The sequence below is a fragment of the Typopeltis vanoorti genome, chromosome 8, assembly GCF_054136105.1.
Source record: "Typopeltis vanoorti isolate ZY-2024b chromosome 8, IOZ_Tvanoo_1.0, whole genome shotgun sequence".
Taxonomy (NCBI): domain Eukaryota; kingdom Metazoa; phylum Arthropoda; class Arachnida; order Uropygi; family Thelyphonidae; genus Typopeltis; species Typopeltis vanoorti.
This window is the reverse complement of record NC_143556.1, coordinates 11,798,379-11,824,566: the sequence shown is the minus strand read 5'-3', so window position 1 is coordinate 11,824,566 and position 26,188 is coordinate 11,798,379. Positions and strand designations below refer to the sequence as shown.

Here is a 26,188-nt window from a genome sequence, read left to right as displayed (position 1 = left end):
TATACCAGGTCCCTTGCAGCTGCAAATTGTCCTACTTTGGCCAAACAGGCAGAACAACAAATATCAGGATTTCAGAACACCAAGACTACATCCGGTTTCACCAGTACAGCTGCTCTGGGCTGGCAGACCATGCCTTAGATACCCACCATAAAATTCGTTGGAAGAAAACAAAAATAATCCATCGCAGCAAGTTTAAATACGAAAGATTATTCAAAGAATCTTCAGCAGCTCTAAAAAACGTTCCTAACTTCAACAAATTTGGGTGCATGAAACTGCCCCAAATTTGGGAGACTTTCATTATGAGAACTTCAGCCCAACTGCCAAGACTACCAAATTAGCCCGCAGAATTAGTTTCTTACTTTCTTCCTCATTTGCTTTGTTAGTTCCTTAGTGCACATACCATATCTTTATGTTCCTGAAGATGGCAATGTGACATTGCCGAAATATAGAAGTGATTCATTAAAGTTATCTTTAATTAATATACTTTATATGCGTTGTTAATTCCATAAATTAATTACCAGTTATGCTAAACTTGAGTTATAAGATAAAGACCAAAAAGTTGATGGAATCAGATTTTGTGGAATAATATGATTACTGATTATTTAGAATACTGTGTGCATACATCCATTTCTTAAAATATCTAGAGGAAAATATACAAAAGATTTAAAATCTGTGAAATTCAATTAATAGAGCACTGAAAACCATAAATGAGTTTCAGAAATGAGTAGATAGGCTGCTTTCCATCCCACAGGAGAAGTTTCAGCTAGCATGAATGCTCTCACTCAGCTAGACATGATTTAACACATTTTAGTATCTCATCACCAATCATCCTTTGACAGTAGGTTGCATTTCAAGAAAATCATTTCTGATCAATAGATGGGTAGAAATAAATGCTTTTATTGCTAAAAATGTTTTTACTGTAACAACATTGATTGTTTTGTTTTTTTTAGCTTTGCTAAAATTCCTTTAAGTGTCAAAGCTACATAACAGGCACATATTCTAGTTATGTAACTTTGACAATGAGTCCATATAATCTTTAATCATCTTTCAACAGACACCAAAGAGGATGAGAAAAGGCAGAGCAGGCAAAAATTTTCCTTTAAAAAAAAAAATCAAGGAAAGGAAAGCGAGGCAGGTTATCCATTTATTTCTGAAACTCAGCTTCATATTTCTAAATAATTGTGCAGTTGACTCACTATAGTATAATTATAGAGATCACTGCAATTTGCCAAAATAATTTTTTATAGTGGATAGTTTTTAACAGGGGGTTTCAGGCAAAACTTTTCAGTAATTTGTTATGACAGATATGTTATAGTGAAAGTCTTAATGATAAAATAATGAATTTCTACATATTATAATTTCATTTCAGAAATTACTGAGTACAGATCTTTGCATTTTGACTACTGTGAATGGCTAACTCCTAGAGTATTAAGAAATAAGCTGTGGTTTGGATAATTACAGGGAGTGTGAATGCTATAAAATATTGCTTCTTAACAAAATAGATGAAAAATCCATGAATAAGCTAATCCCCTCTGAAAAGCAGACTTATATGAATTCTAGGCAGCTATAAAGATTTTCCTTTTACAATTGTCAATTATGTCCACAGGACCTATGAAGGGCAAATTATTAACTGGCTGAATATTTATTTTGAAAAATATTGAAATTATATTATAAGAAAACTTCTGTTGGAAATGCAAGCATTCTGCATTAAAAATATTTAATAGCATCTTAACTACCTATACATTTAAGCATTTTTTTTTTAAATATTTGTACTTACTGAAAGTTATCACATGGATTGATGTCTTTCTTGTAGTTATCACATATCCTTATCTAAGCTAAATAGCTGAATAAATTTTATGATATTTACACATCACGGAATGGAGTATGCTTTTTCATACATAAATTTTCATCATAAGCCAAGGCCAGTAAGAGAACCTTTAACCCGTAAACCATCGTTTTTGTTATGTTGATGCTGGAGGCAGAAATCTGAAGATTATGCATGCCATTATTATGGACTCTTTTGATACCTGGCATTTTATGATAAAGATTCTCAAACTGTACTCCTTGCTGCAGGCTAAAATTTTCAAAAAGTATGTCTTTGTTAATAACAGATGCTTCATAAATGCTTTCTGAAATATTACAACTCTTATTATATGAGTAGTCGGAACACTTTCACCATGGAGTAATAAACTGCATAAAAGTTTTTGCATTTACAGTTTACAGAAAATATATAACATATAAGAAGCTATTATGTATATCATCTAGCAGACTGTAGCAGAAAAAAGCAGCAACATAGTGAGAAGTTTACATCTGTGTTGAAAATGGCATTCTAGTATGCTTACAGGAATTCCATACCTTGAACAGAAGCATCATTCTTCTTTTCCTAGAACATGGTTAGTCAACGGAAGACTACAAGAAACAACACTAAGAATTCCTGGTAGATGGCATTCAGTTATCAGCTATACAAACCACTTAATCAGTTCCTGTAAAATAATTACCACCATGTCATACTAAATTTCACACTGTCTTTTCATGACTTCTCATGAACCCGTAAAAATATGTTTTGAACCTTGGCAAGGCCACTTCCTACAACACTGCTTGCACTAGATGCTGATGATGCAATGGAACTCCGACTTCCTTTTGTAGTGGAATCTGAATCTCTGGTGTTGGCTGTGGATGATGTTCTCCTCGGAAGACGAGAACGTGCATATGGTGAAGGCTTGATTGCATTTGTGTAAGGACATACTTCAATAATTGGATCATTTGTCCATAATTTCTGCAAAAAAAAGTTTGGGAAAAAAAAATCAACATCTCAAGGGCAGCCTAATATTTGTACTAATTTCTAATCCTATTTTTAATGACATAATTCTAATATTCTTCAACTAACTATCAAACAAGTTATGGAATATCCCACCTTTTCTATCACTGGAATGTATGTATTACATACATACAGCAATTACTCTGCTGGAAGAGGATTTTTCATTTCCTTAGTTTCAGACTGACTACTGCAAGCAAAATCTGCATTTTGGAAACTGACTACAATAATGTTTTTTTTTGTTTTTTTTATTGCAGTGTAAAATATAACTTTTTAGTTTGGAAGCATGAGTGAAGAGTGCAAATGGTCATGCTAAGTTAGTGTGATAATTTGCAAATATTTTAAGACAGCATTACATGAGAACTATCCACAAACCCATGGGGAAATTTTCCAGATATCTGAGTAAGATAACAGAGACAAAATCGGCAAATACAATGCATCCTAGTAAAACTGGAACAATTGCACTTTCAAAAGTGTAAAGGATACGTAAAAAATTAGCATTCATTAAAGTTAGAACTTGCCTCACGTACAGTTAATGAGGACCACTCTGTCAAATGGTACATCACTAAACTATTGCATGGATCAAATCTGAAAGACTATTTTTTGAGGATTGCTCAAAATAAAAGTAGAGAATAAGGCAATCAATGCCCATGGAAGTAGTGTACTATTGGTTGGCCAACCTCTTGTGGGATCTTCATAAAAAATTCAACACAAAGATTCAAAACTATATATTGCTATCCAAGATAACCCCTCAAAAAAAAGCCAATCATTGCATGATGTGAACCAGCACAGCAGTTGTACTCATCCATGTGAAAGCTTTCAGTGAGTATTCTTGCTGCAAAAGGATAAGAGGAAATGACAACTAGATCTACTAGACAGTTGATAAGCTTACCACTTGGTGAAACACCATAAACCTGCTTATTGGAAGCCTGAAGTGTTACCAGTGTCATGTTTGGTTTCCAGAGTGGAGATTCCTGCTTTTATTCTTCAACTTTCTTTTCTATGCAGTATGAGTGATGTCCTTAAAACCAATATCCTAACCAAAAATTCACTTTCACATCCTCTTCACCAATGTCATCACTTACAAACATCTAGACCAGCCCACCTATATTTGATAATGATACAGCAGCTACAACAACCACAGTCCCTTAAATTAAATTTGCAAAGATATATATTCTTTTTTTTTCCCCTTTATCCAAGTGTGAGCAAATAAAATATGCATGTGATATATGTTCATGACAGAGCTATTTGTATATACATAGAAGCTAAATGAATGACTTTACATTAATTGCCTTTATATCCTGTAAAGCACACACCCTTTTCAATGTATATAATGCTATGCATCATGGGAAGGGCCACAACCCAGACTGTTTCTGTATCTTTGGATAAAAGATAAAACAAGAATATAATTTCTTGGTAAGTTTAATTTAATTTTCAACCAAATGAAAAAACTTCCTACAACCACAGTCCATCTTAACTGTTCAAATTAAATTATATACTGCATGATTCCTTTGGTCACAATGAATCATGCAGTATATATAAATTCTGAAAATCACTCTAACCTCTTCAACTTTTTATTTCTTGAAGCTTGACTTTCTACACTCCATCTTTCTAAAGTGACTTCAATGTCCAATATTCCATGGCTTCCCTTTTCCTCTGACCAAGCTGGAAGAGATGTGTGTTTTCTACAAGTAATAGTATCAGGAACTTTTACTCTTCCTTTTCATAGTCGGATTACTACTTTGACTTTTCACACAAACACCTGCTCCGAACAAGTTACAGAAAGTATTCTCATCAGTATGAAGACTTTCATTCCTTGATTCCATCCAAAATCCCCACCATTTCCAAACATTGGTTTAACAACAAATGTCCCAAAGCAGGTGAAGAAAACATATTGCAGGTGTCTCATGGCAACAAGAATTCTAGTTTCATACTCTGCCTACACTGATACATGCAACCAATACAAAACACCCAACAGCAAATCCAATTCTGATTCTGAATGGACCAACAGCCTAAAATTCACTTCCTGTTCAAATAGCAGTCATGTTTTCTTATCCTTTGCAAAGGCTACCAAGTAAAACTTTTGCTCATCTTTGCTTCTATCTTTCTCCATGCAGGATTAGTAAATGAGTATTTAGACTTAGATGGGCGATGAATATCATTGCCTCGTGCAAGACCACCATCCTGCTTATTGGAGATTTTAAGTAGATCGAAAAAGTTCATGTTTGGTCTCTAGAGCAAGGTTTCTGGACTATGTAAAAAATCAATGAAAAATACAAAAATATATATAAAACTGATAAAAACAGAAAAAAATATTCCTAGCCCACTAGCAAACTTTAGGCTTGCACTTTCGTGAAACCATACTACAGTGACCAGAACTGAGAAACCAGGGAAATTAGGCAAGAAACCTCATGGGAGTATAATCAAATGCATTTGCTTATGTTACCACATCTGGGGCAGCTGATGTGCCAGCATCGGGACCCAGGGTGCTGGTGAGAAGTGGACTACTGGCTGAATAACTAAGCTATCACCAAAATTTGGAATTTGCATTGCTACATGGAATGTGAGAACCAGACACCATGTCGGACAAAAGGAAATCATTAACATGGAAATGTTGAAATGCAAAATCCCGATTGCTGCAATATCTGAAATGCATCTCACAGGATCTGGGACACTGACCATCCAGCTGCCAGAGATAAGTCAGTTTGGTAACAAAGGTTCATTACCATCAACTCAGTCCTCTGCATAATGATGAAGAAAGTCATATATTTAGTTTAATCCTTATCCAAGTGTAAGCAAACAAAGTTTGCACCTGAAGTATCTTCAGGACTGGGGCAACTCGTGGCAAAGGTGGACAAACTTCTCATCACTTGCCTTAGTATCCCATAATGCAAAGCACATCTCCTTGCAGACATGTATAATGCTATGCATTATGGGAAGGGTCACTATCCAGACCGGTTTTGACCTTTATTGAGGTCTCTTCAGTGGGAGCCAGACCCAGAGTAGAAATATACCAGTTGGCAACTGGTATATGGAAATATAACTTCTGCATTGCTTCAACCTTGGTGTCACCTCTGGATGGGTCTAGCTCCCACTGAAGAGACCTCAATAAAGATCGAAACCGGTCTGGGTAGTGACCCTTCCCATAATGCATAGCATTATACATGTCTCCAAGGAGATGTGCTTTGCATTATGGGATACTAAGACAAGTGATGATCAGTTTGTCCACCTTTGCCATGAGTTGCCCCAGTCCTGAAGATACTTCAGACACAAACTTTGTTTGCTTACACTTGGATAATGGATTAAACTAAATATATAATTTTATAGTCTAACCAAGTGAAAAAACTTCCAACAATGAAGAAAGTCATCAACCTATAGGCCCACTAGTACGGATCTAGCCATTCTCAATTCACAGTAGATTTCTTAGCATGCATCATCCAGCAATGGGCATGTGATGTGCAATGGAGAAGTTTGCAGAAATGTGCCTTTGCTCTTGGTGTTTTCAGAACATTAACTATGTTCATCATCAAGGCCCTCTCATAAATTTCTGTACTGTGGTCAGTCCTCCACTCTCCATAACAGAGGAGTTAGTTTTCTCTTTGGTTGTTAACTGCATGTCATGATGAATAGTTTCTCTCTCTCTCTCTTTGGACTTCTCCCACCAATGCAAGAGAGAGAGAGAGAGAGAGAGAGGGGATGGGAAAGGGAGTAATTTTATGTCCCTTTTTTGGAATAAATTGGTATATGCTTGCTTCAATATTTTGGGATAAGTCCCAGCTGAATATAAAACAGCAGAGATAATATAGGATAAGTGTTAGTTCTGGAGCACAACCTTTGAGTACAGTTAGGGAGATTCCATTAGGACCAAAGATTTGGGTATCTAGGCTGTTTAAAATTCTAATGTATTATTTGCTGAAGGTAAAAATAGTGCAGCCTAACCTACAGGAACATATAGTGTGCTATTTTTGTAAGATGATAGGTGATTTGCTTTGGTCATCTATGCAAGAGATGGAGTATTTGGCCAAAGTAACTGATATTAAGGCTCTGAAGCTGGTGATTATGTCTGTTAATTGTGTGGCTCTTCTGCTGGCCAGAAGAGCGATTTCCAATTACTCCATCACATTCCTCCTGGAAACTTCCAGGGTAGGAGCGTTCCACTAGCCAGGACTAGAGCCACCATTCTTTAATTTGTATATTAATATAGGGAATGATTTGGTGGGGGGGGACAAATTAATTCGTTGTTTGCTGATGGTGCAAAACTGGATGACTTAAATAAATCCAACTGATCCAGCCCTCTGTCCCATAGTTTTGCATGAATGTATACTTCACTCACCCTACCCTTCCAACAAACCTTGAAGTGTTAAAACATCTCATGCTTCAAGGTCTTCTACACTCTTGCCTTGAATACTGATCTCCATAGATCTTCATCTTACAGATGAAGATAACCTAGTCACCTTTAGTGCTATCAAACTGCAGTCTTGTCTTCTTGCTCACCAAAAAGGACCTCAACTCATTTTCTCTTACTTTCAATAATACACAAATCACTAGAGAATCAGATCTATGAGCTAATAATAACAGGATAGAATACTTTATGTAAAAAGCTATTTATTAACATGACATTTTCGTTAACATTTTACATGCATCTTCAGTAAGCAATAGCATTCAATCATCACTTAAGCCTAAATTATAAAAAACAGTAATTATTTATGACCAGTAGAGTAAAGTAGTTATTTCCCATAAATACGTAAACATTGTTCATTGGAACTGTTGAGATTAGGACAATTTAATAATGCCTTACAATTCCTTTTGTAAAGTCGTTCCATTTAGAAACCTGCTTTTGTGTGGGACTTTAATTTTCTTCTAAAGGATTCTGTGTTTCAATAAGATAGCATGTTCCATAATGCCAAACTGCTCAGGTTCATGGTACTTGATGCAATTTTTATGTTCTTCATCATGTACAGAAAAGAATCAGTTTACTTGAACTGACCAAAATATGACTAGCTACATGTGCAGAAAAATTCCAAAGAGAAATGTCTATCTTTGGCTAACAAAAGAAGAGAGAAAAATTTGGATACAGGATGAAATATTACTTGAATATTAAGGAGCCTATTTACAGATATGTTCAGACATTTCTTTGACATCAAGAATGGAAAATGAATAATTTCCTCTGGAAAGAAGTCAGGGTCCAGTAATCTGTGATTATTTTGTTGATCAAGCTTATTGAAACTACTATGGATGTAGTTACTGATGTAAATGAGGCTCAAATGCAAAATAGAGTGTCATGTGCATGATAAATTCAGATTTTAGCAGTATACCAGATTTTTGACATGGATATGACTTTTTTTTTCCTCTCCAAAAAGCAGAATGCTGCATTTCTCTAAATTGACAAGAAATTAAAAGTACAAATGGTAGTTCTCTATAAAGACAACTGTCTCCTTGGATGAGTTGCATTTATTTTTTATAACAAAAGTATAGAGTGTTAATGTAAAACTGGTCCAAATATTTACATTTATACCAGACCACAAGTCTGAGAAGAATATCCCATAGTTGTCTCTTCTATTTGTGCATAACCAATCTTGAACAGTAAAAGAGCAAGAATGTATAACAAAATCAAGAAGTCAGATGATCCATATTTCTCTCTAAAGCAATTATTTATCGATGTAGTTGCTGACATAGTTTTCCTCCATATATTCATATGGAGAAAAACTATATCTGAACTGATCATTATCAGATGAGCGAAGGCAACTTTTTTTTTATTATTTTATAAAAAAAACCTTGTTTTTAAATCTACAGTGTTCTTAACATAAGTAGAAGACCTTCCCACGAATGCTATTTGTATCTTGGAAAGACTATAATCTAGGAGGATGTCCATGAAAGGCTTAATTTTTTTTCTTAAAGTCATTATCATAATATGAGGGGATCTATACAAGTATGTTAATGTGGCTTACTGTAGGATCATAAGAAAGAAGATAGCAAGTAGACTTGTCCTAGAGCATTAAGATAAGCTTCCTGTAGTATTGTTCTTGTTTGGTTATCACAAAAATTACTGCAAGTACCATGAACTTGAGTGGGCTAGTCTTGCAGAACTTGCTATCTTCTTAAAGCATGAAGTCCTCTGAAATAAAACTAGGCCTTCGAGCAGATCCTGATGGAAGGACTTTACAACTAAAATTGTTGTGAGACATTATTAAATCACTCTAATCTCGACAGGTCTGATATCCCCCTTATGGGAACAGTATACTTTGACTCTACTTATAAGTAATTAACATTAAAAAAAAAAAAAATATGGACTTCAGTAATAATTGATCACTACTGTTGTACTAAAACTTTCACGTTGCACCACTGATTGTTTGTGTTATATGGGCATGAGTTTATGTTCTGTTGACATTGACTGCCTAAAATTTCCTGGCATAAACACGTGACATCAGTAATTTCCTCAGCATCTAAAAAACCAGGCATCTTTTCTGCTCAAGAAGCTACGAACTCTGTCATACATTCTTAAAATAATGTTTGCAAGTTTGACATAGTGCACAAAAACCTCAATAGAAATTCTTGAAAATCTTGAATCCAGCACAGAGCAATTTGTCTGAGAGAGGGAGAGAGAAAGAGATGATCCCTCTCACTTCAACCACTATCTCACAAAATGTCTATTTTAGCTTTGTCTTTTCTACAAATATTTTCATGGCCACTGTGCTACTGAACTGGGATCCATCATTCATCTGCTTTCCATTGGGCCTTGCTGAAACATGACCAGTAGCTGCTCAATATCCTTTTATGGTCCAATTGTGAATGCACTGAATTTAATTCTCCTCTTCCACTTTTGTTCCATCTCTCTATATGCTTTAAAAATGTCTTCTCTCAGTGTTTGTCAATAGCTCTGTCCTCCAAATTTAAAGAAAAATATGGTTTGTTCTTTCCAATCTTATCTACATCCTACACATGACTATTCTATGAGAGGTTTTCCACTTCTTGTGTGAAATTGATATTAAAAAACATAAAACAAAACTGCTTGATCATACTCTCTGACTGTTAGCATGTCCACATATTTGTGGTGTATGTGTATTCTAGGTGCAAAAATCTAGCAAAACACAGTTTATATATCAATTTAATTGTTTGTTCTGTTCAATTTTATACATTCACATTGTTTCTAATTAGTTTCAGTTCCAGATAGATTTTTCAATATGAACTACTGCATTAAGTCTAGAATATATGGAACATTTACCTCATCACCCTCTTTGGTCCATTTCAATACTGCTTCATCATCTCCATAGCAACCAGCACAACTGATAATTGCAGGTTCTCCATTACAGCTATAAAAACAGATAAATACATCAAATGTAATTTCTTAGGTTTATTATATTTCTACAGTTGAACTGTATTATTTATATGTATATATATATAAATATATTATCATAATATATTGACATGATAACTGTTTGATTGTTGGCATGACACCAATAGAACAATGGTAGACATAACACCTTTTTTTGGAGAGTTTAACCTCCCTACCGGCCAATGTGGATGAAATAGTGACACCAAATTGCACTTCTTATCCATGTTATTCAATGGATTTTAGAGCTTCGTATCCAGATTTATCTCGAAGTCTATAGACATCGTGGCCGGTTGGGGGGGGGGGGGGGTTAATATGAGAGATTTTGTTAAGTGTGTGTGCAATTAGTTGTTACAAAGGAAAAATTTTTGCTTTCCTTCCACATAGAGGAAAGCAAAACTAGTGAGTGAATACTATCAGCATTAATATTATTTCCAGGACTCCATGGAGTCAGAAGACATCATGGGAGGCCGAATGCTCACAGACTACAATAACTATTGTGCCTTATCATTCTCCCATCACCCTATATCTATCAGATAGGCTCCTCTTATACATTTGTCTCACAAATATCACTACTACTTTTCTTATCTAACACGTTCTGCATTCACTTAATTTTTCTCATATTCAACATTCTAGGATCCTAAGACAGTCTCAGTTACTTACCTCTGCACATTCTGTTTCCTTATCACCAATACACCAGTCACAGAAATCCAAATGCCACTTGATTAGTGTCCTATACATTATACAGTGAAACTGTCACCTCCTCATCCCTACTTGTCAGATATCCACCAAGATTCCTTGCCTCCATTTTCTGGAGCAAAGTTCCTGCAATATGATAAAACTCATTTCATCTTCTCTGTCCAAAATGCATGACTTAGTGACACTAAAGTGACATCCCCATTCTTCAATCCAAAGCACCAACCTATTCAAATCCTCTTGCAACAACAACATGTCAGAACTTCCTGACAGTGCTCTTCCTAATTTAGTATCATCATCAAAACATCTGAATATCTCCTTTCACCATCTGAATTATACAGTTGACCCTTGAAGAATGCAGGTTAACTGCTTGGATCCACATATATGTGGTTTTTTATGAATAAATATATTGGAAATTTTTTTGACGATTTATGACAATTTCAAAAACTCACAGACAAACCACGTAGCTTAGAAATATTGAAAAAATTAAGAAAAAGTTATGTATGTCATGGATGCATAAAATATATTTAGATACTAGGCTATTTTATCATTTACTAGCATAAAGTATACACAAATCTATTTATAAAAGTTAAAATTTATCAAAACTTATGCACACAAACACTTACAGACTGCATGTGACCATCTACAGTTGAGGGAAATGTAAACAAACATAAAGATGCTGCGTTAAATCATAACTGCATAAAATTAACTGTTGTTAATTTGTTAATTAGCATAAAATAAAAATATAACGATTCATTCATTAGTGAATAGGCTAAGCTACCATAAAGAATCATTGCTGCTGAAAAAGCTCGCAGACAAACCACGTAGCTTAGAAATATCGAAAAAGTTAGGTATCTCATGAATGTATAAAGATGCTGTGTGTTAAATCACAACTGCATAAAACGAACTGCTGTTAATTAGTTGATTAGCATAAAATAAAAATTTTATAACGATTCATTCATTAGTGTATAGGCTAAGCTACCACAAAGCAATCGTATTGATTGCACTAGGCTACCGTAAAGAATCATATTGCGGCTGCTTCGTTATCAATGCATGAATCGTTATACCTGTAAATAAATATGAATAATTTCTTTTTCACGTTATCTTTTCATTTTATGTCTAGTGTTAGTAATACATGTAACTACAGTATTTTGTATCATATAAGATAATATTGATGTATGTACTGACAGACATACGATTGATCTTGTAAACAGACAACATAAACTTACAGTATCAATAAATACAGAACAACATAGTACTGTAAATGTATTTTCACTTCCTTATGATTTTGTTTAATAACATTTTCTTTTCTCTAGCTTACTTTATTGTAAGAATATAGTATATATACATACCATATAAAATACGTGTTTATGTTATCGGTAAAACTTCCGGGTCTACAGCAGGCTATTAGTAAAGTTTTTGGGAGTCAAAAGTTATACACGGATTTTCAAACAATGCAGGGGATCAGTGCTCCTAACGTTCGCGTTGTTCAAAGGTCAACTGTATATAAATCAAATAGCAGTGGTCTCACTTGTCACTGTCCTGTTTTGGGACACTGTATCCCATACACAACTCACTGGCTCCTATCAGTCAACCATCCCTGGTAGGCACCTGTACCCAAGCCACCAAATGAGTACCCAGCCCTATCCTACTCAATTTCAACAGTAGTTTATCATGTAATACTCTAGCAAAAGCTTTAGCAAAATCCAGAAAAATCACTCTATGAGAGTCTCGTCTGTCCAATATGCTAGTCGTGCTATTAGAAAATATAAGTTATTGGAGAAAGACCTTCCTATAACAAACTCATGCTGCCCTCTCAAAAGATTTCCATTCTTGTCAATCCAGGTTTGTATGCTGTCTCTTAACCAGCACCTTCACCAATTCATCTGATATATGCAGTTATCTATAGTTAAACACCATTGACTTGGATTCTCCTTTTTTTCCCCTTCTTGTGACTCTTCCGGGACTGTTCGTGTTGCTAGATTCCTGTTGACCAACCATGTTAAGAGTACTGCCAGCTCTTTTACACATTGGCTTAATATAGCAGTATCTCATCCAGTCCCACAGCTTTACTAACATCAAAGTTACATAAAATTCTAAACACTTCCCATTCTTGAACTGTTAGTCTTCGGTCCTCTTCTTTTCTATTGTTATTCAATAATACTCCTAACCTTCCCCAACATGAAATACACTAAAAAAACACTCATTAAATATATCTATTATATCTTCCATGAATATCGCCCATGTTCCATGTACAGCTGCCAAAGTTTTCTTCCGATTTTGGACCAAGTACCAGGCACTGCTTATTTCTGTCCCCTTCAACTGATCAAGATATGGCATGTCACCAATCCATCTCCATAATTTATCATGATCCCTTCCTGCTCTTTAATTCCACATCTCTTTTGTTCGGTGAAGTTGCCACCTGCCCAACCACTTGTCACATCAAACCACATGATCACTTGCCCAAACTGGTGGCATCATGGTGACAATTTTTATTATTGCTGTATGAGACAATATTAAATCCAATGTCTATGTGTTGCTTCAACTACATGTTATGTAAGGTAGTCATCTCTAAGGAGCTTGAAGAATTCCATCTCCTTGCTCACACATTATTTCCTTCTTCTAGTGATTGCTTCAAAGATAAAGCCAACATTATCACCTTCCCATCACTCACCAGTCTCATTTGCTTAAACATTTCTGAATCATTTCCCTACATTGCCCAGTCTATAGCAATAATACTCAACTAGATATCTAAAATTTATGCCTCATCCCAACTTCACACTAAATGATCTCAAAGCCATCATCATTACTGCTTTCTTCACATTCCACATGGAGGGGACACAATGCTTCCAAAATCATCAGTAATATCCCATGTCCACCTTTATCCTTTCTTGCCTTTTCAAAAAAATGCTATAACAATCATATTCTATTTTTGTGAGTACATCATCCTCTGTTAACCATGTCACAGTGACACCAATGATTTGCTAATATGTAGGCAGTGTTCTGAGAGTGAGTGCCAGGTTGGATGAGTAAAGAACACAATAGTGGAGTGTAGAATATTGACAAAAGGCAAGAAAATATGTTGTGTGGAGTTTTGGTGGGATTGATGAAAGTGCAGTAGCAAAAGAAGGTCAGGTGAGCAAAGCTGATGTCATAAAAGAAATAGCGTGCTTATGTTAAATCCTTCACTGGATAAAGTATGAGCTTGAACAATTGCAGAAATATTATTAGGTGGGGCTGAGAGAAGAAAGAAGAGGTGTGAGGGAAGAAAAAAGGAACATATGAGGAAGTGAGGGAAGAAGAGGAAGGTTTTTATGGTTATTCTATGATCAGAGGAGTACTTAATGAGAGCACAGTTAACTCTTGTATCAGCAATGCAAAAATTGATAATACTGGTGAGTCTGTCAGGGTACAGAAATGTGAAGTAAAATAATTGATTGTTTTGGCAATTACAAATGACTTGAACAGTATATATTAGAGAAGATATGAAAGAGTCATGGGAAGAAGCAAAAAAGAAATGTGAGATAGTAAAGATCTGTTGCCACAGTACAACAGATATGAGTTGAAGAAAGAGGACTCTCAATGCAAATGAGTCAACACATAGATAGTGCAGATTGTAGACCTCTGAACTGAATCTGATGAAAGAAAAGATGTACATATAAAGCTGATGATCTGCACTTAAATGGATGTGGAGTTAGGTGTGGCTTGAAAAAGCACTGTTTACTGATTGCATGGAAGCACAAAATCAGGGAAACTAGCAGTTGGGAGAGCAGGTGAGAGTGGTGTGTGTGTGTGTGTGTGTGTGTGCAGACATCTAAAGCAATTGAGTATAAAAATGACCAATAAAATGAAGAATCTAGTCTTTCAAGTGACAAAATTGAATAGGGTAGTTAATACAAGATAAGGGTAGTTGTTGGTCAACTTATGGGAATACTGCACTTTATATATATATTAATGGTAGAAGCATCAGGAACAAAACAGAGGAGTTTTTATCATTTGTTCCTGTAATCTTGTCAAAAGCCACAGGCATTAGTGAAACTTGGTTGACAGCAGATGATGTAGTCATAGGTAGAGAATGTGAGGGGTATAGTATTTTCAGGAAAGATAGAATAGAAAGAGAGAGAGAAGTACTGCTGATAATAGATGAATTGCAGCCATAAAGAGCAGAAAGTCACCATGAGGACAGATGTGGAAGTGCATTTAAAGCAATCTAGTAATGAGATAGATATGAACAGGACAAAATATGCAGTCGGTTGCTACCATAGGCCAATTAGTCATCAGCAAATTAGCATGATGAGTGCAGACCGAATTATTATTATTATTGTGAGATCTCCAGGGAGTCAAGCACTCATCAAGGAAGGCACTCCACATCACCAAACCAGCTGCCTTTGGTGCACTTTGTACTTTAACAGGCAAACTATTCCACTCACTCACTATTCTGTGAGAGAAAAATCTAACTCAGCCTTTTCTTAACCATGAACAAATTTAAATTCCATGGATGCCCAATATAATTTTTGTGAAACTTCTTTGCACAGCTTCTTTATCCCATTGGAACCACGAGACCAAACCTGTGCACAGTAGTCCAGGTGCAATCTTACTTAGCCTTTTTGCAAAGAGACAAATTGACTTCTGTGTCCTTACATGTCAAACTGAAAGACTGTCAGACTGAAAGGAGAAAAGATCACATGGTGCAAAGGAAGTGGAATTTATTCACTCATTAAGAGATAATTACTTGAAATAGCATGTGATAGAGGGACTTAAGATTTGCGATTGCTGGATCTTGTGATGGCCCCAGTTGATCTGAGTAGCCACATTGCCTCCACTGTGGTGAGTGATTGTGTGATCTTGATTTTTGGAGGTAGCTAAACATGGAATTTTCACTTCAGACTGGATATATGTGGAACTACGGGCAGGTTATTATGGTAAGCTTAGGTGGGGGCAGCTTGAAGCAGTATCACAGCATAAGAATCTACAAGGAAAGAATGTTAGCAATGTATGGGAGATAGTTATGAAATGTCTGAAGGAAGCAATATCAGAATTTATACCCAAGGTAAGGAGAATAAATCAAGTAAGAATTAAACAGATGAACAGTATTATTAACTGGGAGCCACAAAAAAAAAAAATATATATATATATATATTGAGGAATGTGAAATATAACAGTATAATGGAAAAGGTTGTCAGTGTATTGCTGAGGTATGACAATGGTGAGTTGAGATGGATAGTGAGAATCATGAATGTATGCTGGTAGAGCTTTGTGAGGAGAAGGGAGTGCAGTTTGTGGATGTGTGGTATGTATTTGAGGGAAGAATGGAATTATATAGTGGTGACCATTCAGACTGCATTTGAATGGCTTTGGAGCGAGTGAACTAGAGAAACTGTTGCTAGATTGGAAGTACAGTGTGTGATGCAAACAAGAAATCAGACAAAAGAGGTGAAGTGAAAGATCAGGAGAGTAGACTGGAAAAGACTGAAGTGCCCAGCAATGGAAATAGTAGTAGTGTGAAAGATGAAAAGAGAATGGCAATGCAAGAGGAACAGGAAAATGGGAGTGGCAGGGGGGGACAGGCAGAGGGGGAGTGGATGGTGGAAGTAGTAGTGAATGTATGTATGTATGGTGATGTTCAGCATAGGAAATAGATCTGGATGCGAGTTTTTTTCTTTTCTTTTTTAATATATCTGATCTATACACAAAAGGCCACAAGACCTATAGCACATTAGTGCTGTGTGTATGCAAGAAGGCAGAGTGGGAGAGACAGTTCCACAGGACAGAAGTAGATGGATGGAAAGAGGAGGCAGTGAAGTTGGTTCGGCAAGTTTCAAGATGGACTGTAAAAAGGGTGTTGGTTAGCAGTGGCTCTTGTTTTAATGATTTTGGAGGAGAGTGGAGGAATAATAGTGGCCAATTCAGCAGAGCACATCCATGAAAATATCTGCAGAAGTGGCACAATGCAGAAACTGAACATCTGTGAGAGAGGGATTATTAATTAGTTGGATTGCCCTTTTCTGGATAGAATCAAGCAATCTTAGAGAGGATTTTGGTGTACTGCCCAAAATATGGGAGCAATATTCCATTGTTGGACAGATTTGGACTTTGTATAGAGTTAGCAGGTGTGAAGTAGTGTCTTATGCAAAAAGTACACCAAGTTTTTTGTGGCTGCAGAAGCTATGGCTTAAATGTGGTTGTGCCAGGAAAGGCTGAAGGTGTAGGTCATTCCAAGAAGAGAGATCTGATCGTGCTTGGATATCTCAGTATTACTGAAGGTAAGGGGAAGGGATGCGAGCTCTTTCTTGCAAGAGATCAGACAAGACTGAGTAACAGGTTTGTTGAATGAAAAGAAGGAATGGAGTGTACTGTCATCTGAAAAGCTATGGATAGGATTGGAAGTCTGTGAGAGCAGGTCGTTTATATACAAGAGGAAGAGAATGGGTGAAAGAACAGAACCCTGAGGTACTCCTGCATTGATGGGGGAAATCTGAGGAGAGTAAGTCGTCATCCACCATTACATGTAGTGAGCAACCAGTGATAAAGTTGGCAGTTCAGTTGCAGAGTGAGGAAGGCAGATCGTAGGATGGCAGTTTGGTGAGTAGGCCCCTGTGGCAATCTAAATCAAACGCATTTGAAATGTCAAGGGCAACCATGCGAGTTTCTCCATGGCCTGAGTCCATAGATGAGTGGTGAAAGCAAGATCAGCTGTAGATCGCAGGTGGCAGAATCCATACTGCTGGTCACTGATTAGTTGGTATGTCTCTAGGTGATTCAAGAGTTGGTTGTTGATGACTTGTCTTTTGGTGAGATGACTACAGTACCATCTGGATGTGAGAGTGGTGGAAACCTGTGTGGGCAGAAGTTGCACCCAGTGGCCTTGGCAAGGGACCAGAAGGAGTAACTGCCATTTGAGCAGGAGGCCAATTTGCAGCATTTGGCTCTTTTAGAGTCTGACTTCGACTTGGTGATGATTCTTTTGCAACTGTTGTGGGTTGCAGTGTAGGCAGAGAGAGCAGCTGGAGTTTTGGTCTTGAGCCACTTGTTGTAAGCAGAGGTTTATTTTCTTTTACAGCATTGCACACTTTTTTGAGAACCAAGGCTTGGATGGTGGCCTAGAATTTGGAGTGGAATAAGGAATGAAAGCCTCCATTCCTGTAAGGATGATTTCCGTTATTTAGTCTGAGCAAGTGTTTGGATTAGAAGAACTGCAGCTGAACTGTAGTTGCACCATGGGAAGAAGGACTAGAAGTCACGGAAGTCCTCCCAATTGGCACCCTTGTAGTGCCATAGGATACGAGGCTGTGAACTGGTGGGTGAAGGTTGTTCTGTAGCAAAAGAGACTTGTGTGAGGTTGTGGTCTGAGTTACCAAGAGGAGAATCAATAACCACAGTATACCTGGAAGAGGGAGCATGTTAGGAAGTGGTCAAGTGTGTTGGCAAATTGGAGGGGGCTGTCAGGTATTCTGGTCGGAAGATTGATGATCTGAGATTGGGCATTGCTGAAGGGAAACACCTCAGCATTCCTGCCTGCTTCATCAGTGAAACTGGAGAAGGGGAGCCAGTGTGAGTTGTGGACATTGAAGTCTCCAAGAAGGATGACCTCACTATTGGGGTATTTCGACTGCAGAAAGTTGAATAGGTCAGAATAGTTGATGCAGTTTAGAGAGTGATAAAGGGAGCATATGAAAAGGGCAGGTTGGTTTGGAAGAGAAATTTTGAGCAAAGCAGAACAAACAGTGGGGATTCAAGGGTTTGCAGTCTCTGGCATGGTGTGTCGGTTCTGATGAATGCACAACTACTGCCCTTGTGGCAGAAAGAGCCTGTGTAATGTGTAGTTTGGGCAGTTGAGGTGTACGGGTGGCTGTTGATAGAAATAGTTCTTCTGACTTAGATGACTGGAGGTGGTGGTGGTGCACATTGTTTATATTGCTGTTTAGGCCATGGCTGTTGAAGTGGATGTGGAAACTTTTTTTTGGTAAGAATTAATGTTGAAAGGTTGTTTGATTGAATTTCTATTGTTTTTTATGATTTTTTGGTTGGATTTTTGATGTTTTTATGGTGAGGTTTTTTTTAAAATTATTTTGTTTGGGAGAATTTTTGTAATCCGCAGCTAAATCGCATTTCTTTGAGTTGCGGTCCATTGTATTTGATGAGGAAGTGGGGTATTACAAAGTGATAGACTTGCAAACTTATTGCCCACACAGAGGGAACTTGGTCTCCAGCCCATAAGTGGCCTCGACAGTTCCCTCTTCACCCACAGTATTTGGTCTCCCTCCAGTCATGAACTGACAAAATACGTGGCTTCAGGATTTGACACTGGCTGATTGGGAAGCCTCCAAATTCATTACTAACTGGTTTAATCCCATTTACTATGCAGCGGTTAGCATGCAGAACCATTTTACTGCAGTACCCTCGAATAGGAGAGGGTCCTGGCTCCCTACAGTAAGATGTAAGGATGTCAGTGAGATGTCATTGAAGGTATCACACTCACTGCATGTGGGAAGAGTGGGAGGGACAGAAACCGTAACCCTTGCTCTAGCAACCAAAGATGGCTGCAGCCACTTCAGGCCTCTAATAAGCAAGGTGGTGGTATTTCATCAGGCAATGAAAGACAGCTACCACCTAGGGTAGTGGTGCTACCCAAGCCACTTGTTGCTTGTGATAAAGGTGATTGGACAAGGATAAATACGGTGGGAAAATCACAAGCAACAAGTGGCTTGGGTGGGATTTGTTATAGACCTAAAAGTGAACTGCTGTGTTTATTTGCAATTGCCAGGGGTATCAGTAATAAGGGAGATGAATTTGTTTCACTGATTAAATTTATTTGCCCCAAATATCATTGGAATCAATGAAACATAGTTAAATGAAGATGATATCCTGATGGAAATAGAGATGGAAGGGTATAGTGTTTTTTTTGCAAAGATAGAAAGAACAAGAGGGGAGAGATAGTGCTGCTGATGCTGTGACATCAGCAGCAACAAGATTGATTATGGTAAGATAATCAATCTTGTTTGCATCCTGCTGCAGAGAACATAGTCAAGGTATTCAGTGGGCAGTTCATCAGGGTGTTTCATCCTCAATATGAAATCAGAAGCTTTAGTATAAAGAATGAAATGAGAGAAGACAATTGTGAGCGATCAAGAGTATATGAGTTGTTAAGTAAGCTAGATGTCAATAAGGTAATAGGACTTGATGACATATCACCATGTCTTAAGGAAATGTTCCCTTAAGATACGTGGTTTAACAAGAGTTTAGCCTACTTGTTTAACAAGTCTTGCAACAGTACAAGTCCCAAAGAAGTAGAAGAAAAGTAAAACTGTTCTATTTCACAAAGGTGGTAATAAGGCTAAGGCTACAAATTATAGGTTGATCTATATATCTGGAGTTATAGTTAAGGTATTGGAGAGGTTGGTGAGAGATAGGATAACCAAAACTGTGTTGGTAACAGTGGACTTCTTTATGTTTGTGCACGGGTTTGTTAAAGGGAGGACATGTTTTACCAACTTGCTTATGTACTATAACAAGGTGATGAATATATTGGACAAGGGAGATGCATATACAGTGGTAATACTTAGATTTTGCAAAAGCTTTTGATTGATTGGCATCACAAGTTGGAAACAAAACTGAAGCAGATAGGGACTGGATGATAGATTAGTGAGTCGGATAGGCAACTGGTTCTCAGATAGGTATCAGAAAGCTGTGTATGAGGATGCAGTATCCTGAAAAAGGAAAGTCACTAGTGACACAGGGGTCTGTTTTAGGACATTGTTATTTAATTTGTATATTAATGATATTGGGACAGGTTTAACTGATGATATATACACACAACAGTTTGCAGATGATGCAAAACTGGGAAGGGTAATGAGGAATCAAACAAATGTTGTGTCCTTACAGGAGCACTTGAATAGATTGTATGAGTGGGAAACAGTATGGAACTGTCAGTTCAGTGTTGCAAAGTGTAAGATTCTGAAATTTGATAATGTAAATGATGTAAAGTACCTTAATGTGCAGAAATAAAGAGGTTTTGGTTCCATTGTATAAGGTCTTGAACAGACCTTGTATGGATTATGCACAGATTTGGTCCCCTGGTATTCATGGTGATGAGGATATATTTGAAAGGGTCTGGAGAAGACTGATTAAGGTGATAACTGGTCTTTGGGATGTTGTAAATGAAGATAGGAGGGAATGCAGTTTGCAAAGCCTTGTGAATAGGAGAAAGCAAGGGAGGGATATGATTGAGACATTTAAGTTGGTAAATAGTGGTAAATAATTTCTTCATGTGGAAGAAATTTCTCATAGAATGAGGGAAGGAGATAGAACAAGGAGACATCCCTGGAAGCTATATAAGGTGGATGTGACAAGGGCATAAGGAGCAAGTTCTTTGCATGGAGAGTGATTGGTGAGTGGAATGCACTGAACATGTTGCGAATGCAGATACATCGAATGAGTTTAAAGCACAGTTTGATGGGTTTTTTGTGTAACAGAGTGTGCGCCTCCGTGATGAGTCCTTTGACTCCATGGAGGTCTATTATTAATAATAATAATCTCTTCATCTTCTATCCACTAAACTTTGCAGTGTGCATGCCTTCACTCTATCCTCATAATTAACATAATTGCGCATTCTATTATAATTTTTGTTATCTGTCTATGTACCTTCTCCAAAGTTAATTTATACCCTTTAAATCCAGGTGATATATATGCATAATAATCCAGACTTGTTAAGACTTAAGTGCTGGGAGAAACTCATGTTAGAGGCTTAATGGAATGAAATAATATTTTTAATCCTTACTCAGTGCTGTTTCACTCCATTAAGCCTCTAACATGAGTTTCTAGAAATCTGTTTATACACAATTATATTCTGTATTTTTTTAATAAAGAAATATGTAAATTTTGTTTGCTGTATTATATATAAGTACATAATATTCTCCATTCAATTTTATCTCTTGGCTCAAAAAGCATAAAATATTTACTATCGCCTTTCTCAGAAAAAGTTTGCTGATCCCTACCCTAGACAATAATTTTCAGCTCTTATTTTATATACTGGCCAATAGTAATACTGGTGTTTTAACTATCTGTTAGTACTCTAGCCAAAGAATAACTTGGATACTAAAAAAGTCTTTTGATCATGATAGCATCTACTCCAATTGTTCTCATACATTGTCCTCCAGAGCTAACACCTGTTCTGTATTGTCTCAACAATTTATTCTACATATCTGGTACTTATCCCAATGCATGGAAGTAATCTCATATCCATCCTATTCTAAAAAACATGACAGAAGTCTATTGTCAAACTACTGACCAATTGCCATCACCTCTGTCTTCTCCAAATAATGGAGAAAGTCATCAGTAGTCAACTCTGCTACTTAGAGGCCTACCAATTAATCAGTGACCACAAGTACAGATTCCAGCATTCAAGATACACAGCTGACGTAGCTTACATCACCCACCATTGGAAATGTTCGAAGAAACTTGTGCTGTTGCCCTTGACATTTCCAAAGCCTTTGACATTAGTGGCATCGAGGCCTACTAAATAAACTGCCATCCTTTGTTCTCCCTGCCATCCTCTGTAACTGGGTAGCCAGCTTTCTCTCTGTTCATTCTCTGCAAGTCATGGTAGATAGCTCCCTATTTTTGAGCTTCACTACCAATGCTGAAGTGCATCAAGGCTTAGTACTATCACTTACTTTCTTTCTCCTGTACTTAAATGATCTACTCATAATAACTACTAATCCTATCCATAGTTCTGCAGACAATAGTACTCTCCACTCATCCTACTCATTTGACAATTGATGCAGTACTCTAAATCCCAGGCTATAAGATCATCTACAACTAATGTCTTAAACATTGATCTACATACTATCCTCCAATGAGGCAATGACAACTTTGTCAAATTCAATGCCACCAAAACACAATCTTGCCTTTTCTTGTGCAAAAGAGATCCCAGCTCACCTACCTTTACTCTGTACAGTAATACACAAATCACCAGACAAGATCAGATCTCTTTGCTTGGACTAATGTTTATCTCCAGTCTTTCATAGCATAAATACATCACATCAATAGCCTCCTTAGTATTCTAGAAGCGTGGCATCCTCTTTTGTTCAAGAGCCTATTTTACACCCAACCAACTCTTAAATATATGTACAAATCCAAAATCTCCCCCATGTTTAGAGTACTGCTTACATGTTTAGGATGGTGTACCTAAAACTTCCCTTAAAATCTTCAATGCTATCCAGAAATTAGGTTAGGCTCATAGATGATCCCTCTCTTACAGATTCACTTCAACTTTTATTACACAGGCGCAGTGTTTTAGCAGCATCTATTTTACATGTACTTCCATGGTCACTACTCGAGTGAATTGGCAGCCATCATTCCTCTACTTTTTGTTGCACCTGTTTTTACAAGAGCAGAGCAGCAGATACCCAGCATCCCTTTACTGTGCAACTGGAAACACAATGAACTTTCTATTCTTCCTCTTTTATTCCATCCACCTCTATCCTCTGAAACAGCCTTCCTCAAGAAGTATTTCCAAACTATAATGTAGCTCTTAAAAAAAATAAATAATAATAAGCTTCTATCTTAGTTCTCATTTGCAACCCACACATGGTACCGATGTGCCTATAGGTCCCTCCACCTCTCATGTATGGGATGAATAAAAAAAAAAACAGGATTAGTGTTTTTTTTCTTTACCATTAGTGTTACTGGCTTACCAAATTGGTTTATATTGCATTTTGGTTGATATTATATAGAAGTTATTTCTCTGATACAGCAGCAGTGTCCAAAATTTTATTATAATAAATGTTGATCATTGTCTTCTTACTATGTGAGATAAGGCATCTGTCTGGCTTATTTAAATATTCCTGAGGAGCCACCACTTTAGCACTATTTCTAATACCTAAGGTGTTAGTATCATTAGTGTCTCTTTGCCTAACTCCCAACAAATAATGCATTTTCATGTACAATACTATATATTTTAAAACACTTTCATTATAAGAGTTGTATAAATGACTTATATTTAATAAAATAACAATATTAGAAAGATAAGAAAACCAGATTTTGAGGTTGTAATCTGCTGGTATAAATAAAGGAAATAAAAAGACACTGTATGATAATATGGTAATTCATTATAACAAGATAGGAGATTATTATTATAATTAATATCTGACCTCCATGGAGTTGGAGACTCATCATGGGAGGTACACACTATAACACACAAAGCTCATGAAACTGTGCCTTAAATTGATTCAGTACATCTACATTCTTACAACACACTCAGGCAATGCATTCCACTCACCAATCACTCTACATGCAAAGAACCTGCTCCTCATTCCTCTGCTCACACTCCTCCTTATATAGTTTACAGCGATAACCTTTTGTTCTGCTCCATCTCCCATTCTATGAAAATTCTCTTCCATGTCTACCTGATAACAACCCCTGACCAGCTTATATGTCTCAATCATATCCCCCCCCCCCTCTTCCTCCTATTCATGAGGCTCTGCAACTTACAATTCTTCAATCTGTCCTCGTACTCCACATTCCAAAGACCACTGAATACCTTTGAGAATCTTCTCTGGACCCTTTCTAACATATCCTCATCACCATGGAAACTGAGCGACCAATTCTGTGCACAATAATCCGTATGAGGCCTGATCAAGGTCTTATACAATGGCATCATAACTGCTTTATTTCTACATGTCGGAGTCCTCTGCATCATTGCCATTATCCGCTGTCACATTTTCACAACTTGTACAATGTGGCCCCTGAATTTCTGGTCCTTGTCCATCACCATTCCCAATCTCTCATCTCCTCTACCTCCCTTAAAGTTTCCCCACTAAGTGTATATTTTGCATCCCATCATTACTTACCAAATTTCAAAACCTTTCACTTTGCAACATAGAACAGATAGCTACACTTATCTGCCCATTCACGGATTCTATTCAAGTCCTCCTGTAAGGCCATAACCTCTGCTTGACAATGCACTGCCCTATCCAATTTTGCATCATCTGCAAACTGCTGCATATCACCAGTTAAACTCATCCAAATATCATTAATATACAAACTGAACAACAATAGTCCCAAAACTGACCCATGCTGCACACTACTAGTGATCTTTCTCTTTTGGGATACTTAGGGATCCCAGACATCCCGTAAAATACGTCCCAGACGTATTTTACGGAATTTTCCCGAGAAAACTCTTCTGGACAGGTCCTGTATTTTAGAGTTCAAGACTGAATAACAAATCGATAAGTTACAATTTCTATTCTGTTCCAAACATTGCTCTCCGTCATTACAGGGAACTGTAGACATGTTATTTTCTCAAGGCAAGTGATAGCAAAACTGAAACAATGATAAGTTCGTTAGAACAGTGCACATGTGCATTGACATTTTGGTGTGTGCCGGGATATTGGCTCAGCTTTAAATAGCATGGAACGGTCCGCTTGGCCCACACCATTTTAAAAGCTTGCTCCGAGAGCAACAGGTTGGTGCTTGCAGAGTATTAATTACTGTACGATTATACAGATGCTTTAAAAACTCAATTTCTGTTTATAAAAAAATCTACTAAATTGAGCGATACAGATAAAGTGGAGTGTACGGTTTGTAGTGGCTGGTTTAGCGTCGAGCATGGCAGAAAGTCTGACATTACCTAGCACATTGCTACGAAAAGACATAAATCTGCATCTCGAACTAGTACAAGTGCAAAAGTCAGTGATTTCTTTACCAAGAAAGAGATGGGGGGAAGTGGAAAAGAATCTTGTTGCAGAAGAAGCAACTTTCGCATATCACACGTGTTTTCACAACCAGAGTTTTCGATCAATGGAGTAAGGTTTACTATGCAGCATAATAAGGTTTACCATGCAGCATAGTAAACCTTACCACGCACACACTTGGAAAGGTAGAATCATTTTGTAAGACTGGCATATGTGACGGATGCGCATACTAAACTTTCAAACGACTTGGCCCTAAACACTGAACTAAATCACATCCTCAACACTTTCTCAGCCAATGGCTACCCCCCCCCCCCAAAAAAAAATCCAAAAAGTATTAGAACCTACAAACCACAGATTCCCCCCACAACAAGGATTACTCAAAATCCATCACCATTCCCTACATCCGAGGCACCTCGGAAAAGATTACCAAAATCTTAAAAAAGCATGACCTGACCTCCTGTTACAAACCTTACAGAAAATTGGCATCCCTTATCCGCTCCACTAAAGACCAACCACTTTCCCTAGACATACCTGGTGTTTACCAGGTCCCTTGCAGTTGTAAACTGTCTTACTTTGGCCAAACAGGCAGGACAGCGAATATCAGAATTTCGGAACACAAGGACTACATCCGTTTTCACAAATACAGTCATTCTG

General features: G+C 37.1%; 1 protein-coding gene across 4 annotated transcripts in view; it reads right to left on the bottom strand.

Annotated features, from left to right (window-relative positions):
* Window positions 1-26,188, bottom strand: part of LOC150103732 (uncharacterized) — a 408,898-nt gene that overhangs the window by 5,820 nt on the left and 376,890 nt on the right. For 2 of the 4 annotated variants that reach the window (XM_090397132.1, XM_090397135.1), the window contains 2 exons: window positions 10,038-10,125; window positions 1,778-2,776 (listed from right to left, as the gene is read on the bottom strand). In XM_090397132.1, coding sequence (XP_090253258.1) covers window positions 2,531-2,776; window positions 10,038-10,125 — 334 coding nt within the window. In that variant the 3' untranslated portion in view covers window positions 1,778-2,530. The remainder of the gene's footprint in view (window positions 1-1,777; window positions 2,777-10,037; window positions 10,126-26,188) is intronic. The other 2 variants (XM_090397134.1, XM_090397136.1) reach the window with 2 other exon arrangements.